Here is a 9223-nt window from a genome sequence, read left to right as displayed (position 1 = left end):
TGATGCAGTAATCTTTAAAATCTGTAAAACACAGTGGAGAAAATGAATGCACGCAGTCGAGACATGAGGTGTTGACAAGCAGAAAAAGAAAAAAGAGAGAAAACGGGTACGCTCGGTAAAACACACGCAGTTGAAACAATAGAAAAGCGGGGCACGTGGTAAAATGGCAAAAGGTAAAATGACGAACGTATAAGAATAAGCAATGCTAAGCAGGCTAGCAAGCTACAAACACTCGTGCAGCATGCTGGAAGTTTAGTGATGGTTAAAAGTTCTGTCAGGTCATGTGTGTCAAGCTCACAATCAGCTGATCATGACGTCTACCAATACAATTCAGACACTTATCAGAGCGGTCCTATTAAAGTCCTCCATTTGTTCATTCATTACTTAGCTGTCTTTCCATTGCATGGATGCAAGCTGGACTTGAAACCCTCCTCCATCCCCAGCTTCACCTCTCTATGGAACCTTGTCTTTAGTTTCTATACATCTGTCTTATTGTTTTATGCTCTAAGTCTACATTTGAGGGCCAGTTTGGAATTCCTATCTTCAATGTGTTATTCTGCCTTTCTTGATTGCCAACTTGAAGTGTTTTGCAAGTGGACAATTGTATTATGAAGCACTGTCAGAATGAAAAAATAAATTGAACAATGTTGTAATAATTCTGCTGGGGGGTATTTCCTGCACTCTGTTCTGTCCATGCATGACTGAACCATACTCCCCACCCCACCCACACCAACAGATGCTTCACTTGTCTATAAGTGAATAAAGTATTCAAGTATTCTTTAAATGAAGTGGTCCTGATTGAACAGACCAATTTGTGTGTTTTATTGTATGCAGTAAACTGTCTACAACTGGGAAATGTCATCTTAGTAGTCGATGCATAGAGAAAATTTGCATACTATTGTTGCCGTATACTGTTGACATAGAGTATTCAAAAGGTAGCCTCTGTTTCCGAACAGGTTTCCCAAACATACCTACCATCCCTTCCACCCCGCAACCATCGTCCATTGTGCAGCCCCGAAACTAACAGCATTAGTTGAATCAGAAGTGGGCATGTCAGGCTGCTCAAACAAACAGAACATGTGATTTCAGGGCGGCCCATGTTTATGAGGACAGCAGTGTTGATAAGTCATATAAACAGCACTTTCTCTTAACACATCTGATCTCAGCTATGTAACTGTAAAGTTATCCTGGTGTGTTTTAATGGTGTCAGTTGTCAGAGTCTTCAACTGAGTGTTCCATGCGGTTTCTCCATTTTCTCTGCACTTTTTCACTGTCTTTGTTGTGTTTACTTCCTGTATTAGTTCTGAGTATTACTGCATCAAAGCCGATGTGTCTCCATAGACTTGATAAGACAAGCTTCACAATCACTATTGTTCATCCTATTGCATAAACATTAAAGCGTAACTTTGGTACCTTTTTGAACTTGAGATATTAATGATAAGTCAAAATATGCAACTGGTTGAGGAGAGGTGATAGGGTGGAGGGCGGGGCCGGGTCGTGATTATACACACCCGGTCCATTATCAGGATAATTAAGCCTCCGAGAGGGATAAAGGCCGACTGGGGACGGTGGTGCGAGAGGATGTCTGTCATGTGTGTGTTTTTGTCTTTTGTTTAAGTTTATCGTTAAAATATTATTTATATTGCCAAGCCGGTTCTCGCCTCCTCCTTTCCATTGAACACTTTATACTGGTGCCGAAACCCGGGAAGGAGGAGGGATACGCCGCAGTAGAGTTCTCGCCACTACCATCTACCCCAACGGGGCAGCCGCGGCCATCTGCAGGGGGACGGAGGAGCCCGGCCGCCTGGAAGTGGAGGAACAGCCGCCGACCGCGAGGGGAGAAGGGGCTCCTAACCGACCGCCTGGAGCGGTCAGGGCCGCTGCCAGGGGCGGACGAGTCCCCTACCTGTTGTGAAGGTAAGTGAGGACCCAAAAGCGATATAAACAAAATAGAGTCTTTAAAGACAGTTCAATGCAGCAAAAATGAAGAACACAAATCTTCTCCTTGAGAGGTAATGGCAAACACAAACAACCCGCAGAGAGGGCGATAAATAATGGAAACTTCCTCAGATAGCTTTCAGTGAGAGTCCTTAGGCAGCAGTCGGGGGTAGCAGTGAAGCGGCGACAGGCTGTAGGCTCCCCAAGGGTAGACAAGGGTCGAGGCGAGACTGTGGTAATCAGATCACTCGCAGCGTAGGACGAACTGGACAGAATACAAATATCGAGACGATTAGCAGTGGACAGATAGCGTTGTCAGGCGGATGCCAACAGGACAGGACTGGACAGTGACAAACAAGACAGTGGTTTGCTTCTTGCGTGTGAAACTCAAGTGAGACTCAGACAAAGAAAGCAGCAAAAGCAGAGAGGGAAGTAGAGACCTAATCAGCGGGGAACGGGAACAGGTGGGAAGAGAATTAACGAGGAATTAAGGGGAGATGAGGGACAGCTGGAGGAGGAGAGAAAGGAAAGGAAAAGTAACCTATAAAGACCAGCAGAGGGCGACAGAGTAAAGAGAAAGAACAGGAACAAGACATACCATGACAAGACGAGACAAAACATGACACTACCGGCCGCTGAAATGTGGCGGGTCTGAGAACGCCGACCGCAAGCTGGGAGGGGCTCGCAGCCGACCGCCTGGAGCAGGAGAACCACTGCCAGGGGCGGGGGAGACCCCTTCTGTTCCCCGAGAATGCCAGGGTCTGGAGGACTGGCTCCGATACACCCGGAGATGTGCAGCTGTCGTCCATTAGAGGGTGGAGGAGTGGTCGAGGAACAAGCTACGGCGTATCGGAGAACTGGCGAGTAAGTGGTTTTTTTTTTTTCAATATAAATCATATTTTAATGATAAACTTAAAAGACAAAAACACACACATGACGGACATGTCCGTAAATGATCTCTCTCCTGTCGCACCACCGTCCGCAGTCAGCCTATATCCCTCTCGGAGGCTTGATTAGCCTGATAAGGGACCGGGTGTGTAGAATCACCACCTGGCCCCGCCCTCCACCCTGTCACAGTGTGCTTATACTATTTTTATTGACCAGACTTGAATAAATGAATACAAATCTCCTAGACTTATTGAAGACTAATATTTCCTTATTAAAAAAATTGAAATTAAATATCTTGTTTCACCTATTTGTCATTTAGGGTTGGTTGAGTGTATTGATCAAGGGCACAATAATGATAGTTTCTTGTGGAATTTGAAATTAAAGCCTTTCGGTTATCAGCCCAATTTTGTGGCCACCAGGTTACACAGCATGTTTGATCAACAAAGAAGAGATACAACGGGCGTGTTGTATTTTTAAGCCATTTGCATCTTGGGAATTTACTCATTGTTGATGAACAGATGTTTCCTGATAAAAAGAGAAGTTCTTATTTAACACTCCCTTGAGAATCAATCGCTTCAGTTGTGAAAGTTTTAGTTGTCTTTTTTAGAAAGTTTCTTACTACAATGTCATCAAATATAATACAAAAATGTGCTGCGATTTCAATTTCTTCATAATTCAGAATGTGGCCTTCACTTTATTACACATACACATTCATAAATCAACTAATTTACATATTGCACGATGGTCACAGATAACAATAATGAAGACCTCCATTTGCATGTCTTTTCACGAAGCACTGAGGAATAGTTCCTGGGTGTGTGTTTTAAGAAAAGAGCATATTGTATTATATTAAATGATAGGATTCCCACGAGTAACTGGTACTTTTGTTGTTCTAACCATTTACCATTTAATGGAGTTCCACCCACAAGTTGCCCTTTGACATGTGTGATATCAGCTGCAATTAATGCATCACTGCTCTTTAAATTAGGACTCGCTCTCAGTCTTTAGTGTTCTCGGCGTTAAACATCCCAAAAGCACAGCAACCTCCAATGGGCCTGGTAAGCATAAAGTTTTGTTCTTATGTAATAATAGATTATAAGTATTTGAAAATCCAATTGTAGATGATGAAAATGTCAAATCAAGTCTGTTTTATTTGTATAACGCTTTTCACAACACATCGTTTCAAAGCAGCTTTACAGAAAAGGAAGCTATAATGTCTCTAATGCATCATTGTGTGATTTGATGAAAACATGATTGTAGATTATGCCTTAAAAAATAAGTAAATAATATTTGTATTGAGACCCCCAGTGAGAAAGCCAAATGCGACTGTGGCAAGGATGATGAGATGGCAAAATATGATATATGAGTGAAATAACGCATCTCTATATAACTCAATCAACTGAGAAGAAGTCGGTTTAATTCAGTGGCCCCAAGAAGAATTTGGACCTTTAAGCCACAATTAAAAATGTCATTAAAGTTGATAACAAAATCAAACAAAGTGGAATTTGTTTTACAAATTACAACTAAAAAATCTTTAGCGTTATTTGCTTGCAAATGTCACTTGGTTTGATTTTTTTATCTAATTCAATGACATTCAGACACTTTTAAGAGTGGCTTAATTGCCAAAATAATTTTTGATGCCACTTTAAGTGACGTTTTATATAATTGAAGATGAAAGAAATCACTTTAGCCTTTGACTTAAAGGGACGGTTCATCCAAAAATGAACTCACCCTCATGCTATCCCAGATGTGTACAACTTACTTTCTTCTGCAGAACACAAATGAAGATTTTAAGAAGAATATCTCCATACAGTGTAAGTGAATGGGGTATGCCTCCAAAGAGGCACATAAAGGCATCATAAAAGTAATCCATACGACTCCAGTGGTTAAATCCATGTCTTCTGAAGCAATCCAGTAGTTTTTGGGTAAGAATAGACACAAATTTAACTCTTTTTTTCACTGTACGTCTTGCCAATGCAGTCTCCTTGCCGATCATGATTTCCAGATCGATTACAATTCCACATATGCGTCAAGCACTAGGAAGTTTAATCGAACTTGAAATCATGATGGTGCTTTGAGACTGCAAGTTACAGGAGTTATATTTTGGTCTGTTCTCACCCAAAACCAATTAGCTCGCTTCAGAAAACATGGATTTAACCACTGCAGTTATATGGATTACTTACAAGCTGCCTTTATGTGCTTTTTAGAGCTTCAAAGTTCTGGTCACCATTCACTTGCATTGTATGGACCTACAGAGCTGAGATATGTGTTTGTGTTCAGCAGAAAAAAGAAAGTCATGAACATCTGGGATGGCATGAGGGTGAGTAAATGATGAGTGAAATTTCATTTTTGGGTGAACTACCCCTTTAACGTATATCTCTCTTCATCTCTCTGTACATCAGCACAACTCTCATCCGAAGCTTTACCCTGGAGATATCCTTGAGTTTCCTGGCAACAAGTATTTTTCTCATTTTGGAGTTTACTATGGGGAAAGGGACGGGGTTCCTTATGTGGCCCATTTGACAATCAAAGGTAATAAAAGTCTGTCTGATAGGGCTGTCAAATTCAAATTAAAAATTCAAATATTCATTGAATATAAGAAACATATGCACTTTCGAATGCATCCTTGCACTAAAAAAGCCTAGACGAAGTGCAACAAAATACAGTTTAACAGAAACCAGGTGTCTCGAGACACGTTTTAAAGTTCTTTTTAACCTGACACAGCATCTAAAAAACATGGCTCTTGCACGAGACGCTGAATAAACCGAAACAAATACATTCGTCTAGCGAAATAGGACAAATAAATGGTAAACTGGATGGGTGCAAAAGCGTCCGGTGTAAACAGCCTTTTGCAGTAGGTGGAGGTCTTTGGCCATTGAATCTTGCTCTCTTTTCAGTATTTCTCAGATTAAGCTATGGGTTTGTCTGAAAAGGAGTTCAAGTTGGAAAGTGTGTGTCTCGAGATCCTTGCGTTCTGTTCCGTTGTGTTCCGTCTGCTTGAACAGCCCCTGACCAGGGATCATCGGCCACTTTACCACAGTGTACTGCTGAAAAACACTGCTGGGAATCTGGGAATAATTCTACCCTTCATACAGCTGTAATGAATAAAAAACACTCTGGTATATCGCTGTTATTATGAAGTTTGAGTCTGTAGTAGTATATACTGTGGCACCAGTGCAAGATGAACACCATGTTAAGACCATAGACTGTTAAAAAAAGATGGACGACGCCCCTTCGCTCTTTTCCATTGGTGAGAACTGAAGCCGCCAGTGTCCCGATATGGCGCTGACATCTTGGGACTTGAGTCTGCGCAGTTGCGATTTCGGGACCAGACCTGCGCAGTAGTGAGCAGGAAGTAAAGCCACGAAATCAAGGCCCGCCCTCACTCTCGCTGAATCAATCGCAAAGACACGCCCCTGCACTTTTGACTTTTGACGGTGTGAAATAATTAATTATAGAAATTTAGATATTAAATTTAAAGCTCCAATCTCCTCAGTCCTCCGAAGATCCCGAAAAAAAGTCAGTTGGTGCTTCAGTGACTACTTCGCTCAGAGAACCTGTCAATCACAGCTGTCAATCATGATGTCACAGCAGCGTTTTTATAGCATCAAATAACTAAAAACAAACTTATTTTGAAAACAAACACTTGAAATTACATCAACGTGACAGAAACTACAGTAAATGACAGAAACTATCTTTGGAAAAAAGATATGTGAAGTGTAATTTAATTGTTTAGTTGGTCTCACGTCCCATTGAATAACATGGGGAGGCGGGGTTTATGACCTATACTAGGACCAGTCACCGGGGGGCGATTTGGCTTCACTTTTGAGGGCTTGTGCGGCACACTTGAGTTAAGACAGAACTACCTATTAAAGCTATTCCCACCTCGTTTTACTTTTGAATTAAAATTTGAGATCCGACTAAAACATCTTACATTTTAATTTTATGCACTTTAGTTTAAAATGTAATGGGCTTTTTTATCCACCAGGAATGTTCTTTGCAATAAAAGAGCACAGTGCTGAATGGTTATATGCATTCAATGTGCCCTATTGTGGACTAAGCAAATAACGTCAATATAAAAAAAATCAGCTGACTTTTAAAAAAATTCTAAATTAGAATTAAATTTGAATTTTAAAGTAAAAATATGAATTTAGTTTCTCTGCCCAATTGACAGCCCTACTGTCTGATCTGTTTAGAATAAACAACCTTTAACCTCAGTTCAGAATTCCCATAATTGTTTTTTGTTTTCAAGATTCTGACACAAAACTCCTACTTTTCGGCCGAGCTTTAAACTCGGCAGTAAAGCTAGATCCAGTCGATGTTGTAGGGAAAAAATACAAGGTAAGAAACTACTTGGATGACAAGCACCCACCACGAGACTTCTACTCTCACATTAAACCTGAGATCGAGGAAGCCATGACAAAACCCATCACCTTTGACATCCTGTTCAACAACAGTGAACATCAGGCCACAATGTTACGCTACGGGGTCAAAAAGTCAGAGCAGGTAAGAATGATGTTTTACACTAAATACGATTATGCATTCACATTGGTTATGATTTCCTAGCACATTATAATTAAAATTGCATTTATTATTATGTCTATTTGTTGGGCAGAATCCACACTAACCCTTGTCTAACGTGAATGAACATGCTATTTATAAATATATAGTCTAAACCTTTGAAGTAACTTTTTACAAATTGATTCCAGATTGAAAAAGTCTATTCCAAGATAGTTCCCACCTGGAAAGACATATTTGAGAAGAAAAAGGTTTGAGAGACAGCTGCGTGCCGCATGGTTTCAGGAGACACAAGAGTTCAAGATTATAAAAAGACTTTCATTCTTAAATAGAAAATCGAATAAAATTGGAACTGTAAAAGATACACAGCTGTATAAATATATGCTATGTATTCCCCACAATCATATTTATACAAAACCTTTATTATTAGTAATGTATTTTGGTATCCAAGTGTTGGGTGCTCTTGTCAGTCTCACAACCCTCCACAAGAATGCAGTACAGCATAAAGTTTGAGTTTATGTGAGTGTAAACAACCAGGAGCATTAACCAGTTCAATGTCTCTTCACATATAGCAGTCTGTTTTATACATTGAATGTAATGTCTTACTCATGTGTAATGTATCAAATTAGGAACCAGAAATGTGTCTCTGGGCTTTAAGATCAAGATATATGTGATTTATACTGTTTTATTTCTTTTTTAATCATGTGCAAAGTCATAACAGCATTTTGTAAAACTCAAAAAAGTGAATTAAAATGGCTTTAAAGGAAACTATGAGTTATTATCTGAATTACTTGTTCTTGAAAACAAACAACTGATGTCTGTATTGTTTCAGTAGATCAGAGGGGTATTCCAGAAAGCAAGGTTAACCCAAAACTTGCTTTCTCATGAGTATGTGGGTTCCAGAACACCTGTGCGGGGGGTTAGTTCACTCAACGGTGAGATTGTGCGTGTTCACCGTGAACTCAAAAAAGCATTATGTTTCGGTGACTCAGAACATGAAGTTTTAATGACCGCAAATGAGCATTACCTCATCTTCACTCGTAATAGCGCTAGGAGTTTGCTTGACAGAAAGTATACTGAATCACTGTGTGAATTTTTAAATGAATAAAACTATAAAGTTTTACCGTACATGTGAAAGCTTAATTCAACGTTACAAGAGCAATATGTAACACTGACAGCAAGCATTTAAAATGGATACTGCAGTCAAAATTCAAAATATTGGAGAGAGTTGTCTCCCTGCCCCCTCCTCCCCAGACTCCAAGCTCTTACGGGTTTCCAGGTTAAGGACACGCAACAGGAACGAGCAAACTGACAATGGCAAGTGACGAGCCTTACACTGTAAGTTGACCAGCTAATGTATATGTTTGCAATGTTTTTATTGTTTACAAATTATAAACCAGTTCATGTGGATTATTATAACTCTATTACGTCAATGTTGACTAGATGTATTGCTGGCTTCCATGGCTGCAGCACGCTGTTGGCCCGCTAACTTGTTTCAAATCTGTTTTGGTGTTAGAAATTAAAGGCCACAAGTGTCAGGTACGCACACTATATGTCCAGGAACACATGGGCACAGGGCCCCTGGGCTTGAATGACGACTTGCTTGTTCATTAATACGACCCTGGCCATGATATCTATCTAAATCTCACTCCAGCCTAGCATCTGACGTTGGCAACCCTGGTGTAGTGTAGTCAAAATTGCTAGATAAATTAACATAATCAAATCACTACACTCTCAGTCAATTATTTTAAGATTTCGCAATAGACTTGTAATATGTTATACTTCTAGACGATGACTTCTAATCAATACTTTTATATTTTATTGTTGTTGCTTCGGCTATGCGATTGAATTTTTTTTAGCTTAGAATCAAATTAATCTT

At 40.0% G+C, this 9223-nt stretch overlaps 1 protein-coding gene across 1 annotated transcript; it reads left to right on the top strand.

Annotated features, from left to right (window-relative positions):
• Positions 1-3676: 3676 nt before the first annotated feature.
• Positions 3677-8106, top strand: plaat1l (phospholipase A and acyltransferase 1-like). Its single transcript, XM_052146195.1, has 4 exons — positions 3677-3884; positions 5229-5358; positions 7079-7332; positions 7536-8106. Exons 1-4 carry the CDS (start codon positions 3876-3878, stop codon positions 7599-7601), a joined length of 459 nt encoding a protein of 152 aa, XP_052002155.1. The 5' UTR covers positions 3677-3875; the 3' UTR covers positions 7602-8106.
• The last annotated feature ends 1117 nt before the right edge of the window (positions 8107-9223 follow it).

This window comes from Xyrauchen texanus, chromosome 16, assembly GCF_025860055.1.
Source record: "Xyrauchen texanus isolate HMW12.3.18 chromosome 16, RBS_HiC_50CHRs, whole genome shotgun sequence".
NCBI lineage: Eukaryota > Metazoa > Chordata > Actinopteri > Cypriniformes > Catostomidae > Xyrauchen > Xyrauchen texanus.
This window is presented reverse-complemented; position numbering and strand designations above follow the sequence as displayed.

Coding starts and splice junctions, on each gene's coding strand:
- plaat1l (XM_052146195.1), top strand. Junction 5,359..7,078: donor GGCCCATTTGACAATCAAAG/GTAATAAAAGTC, acceptor TTTGTTTTCAAG/ATTCTGACACAAAACTCCTA. Junction 7,333..7,535: donor GGGTCAAAAAGTCAGAGCAG/GTAAGAATGATG, acceptor AATTGATTCCAG/ATTGAAAAAGTCTATTCCAA.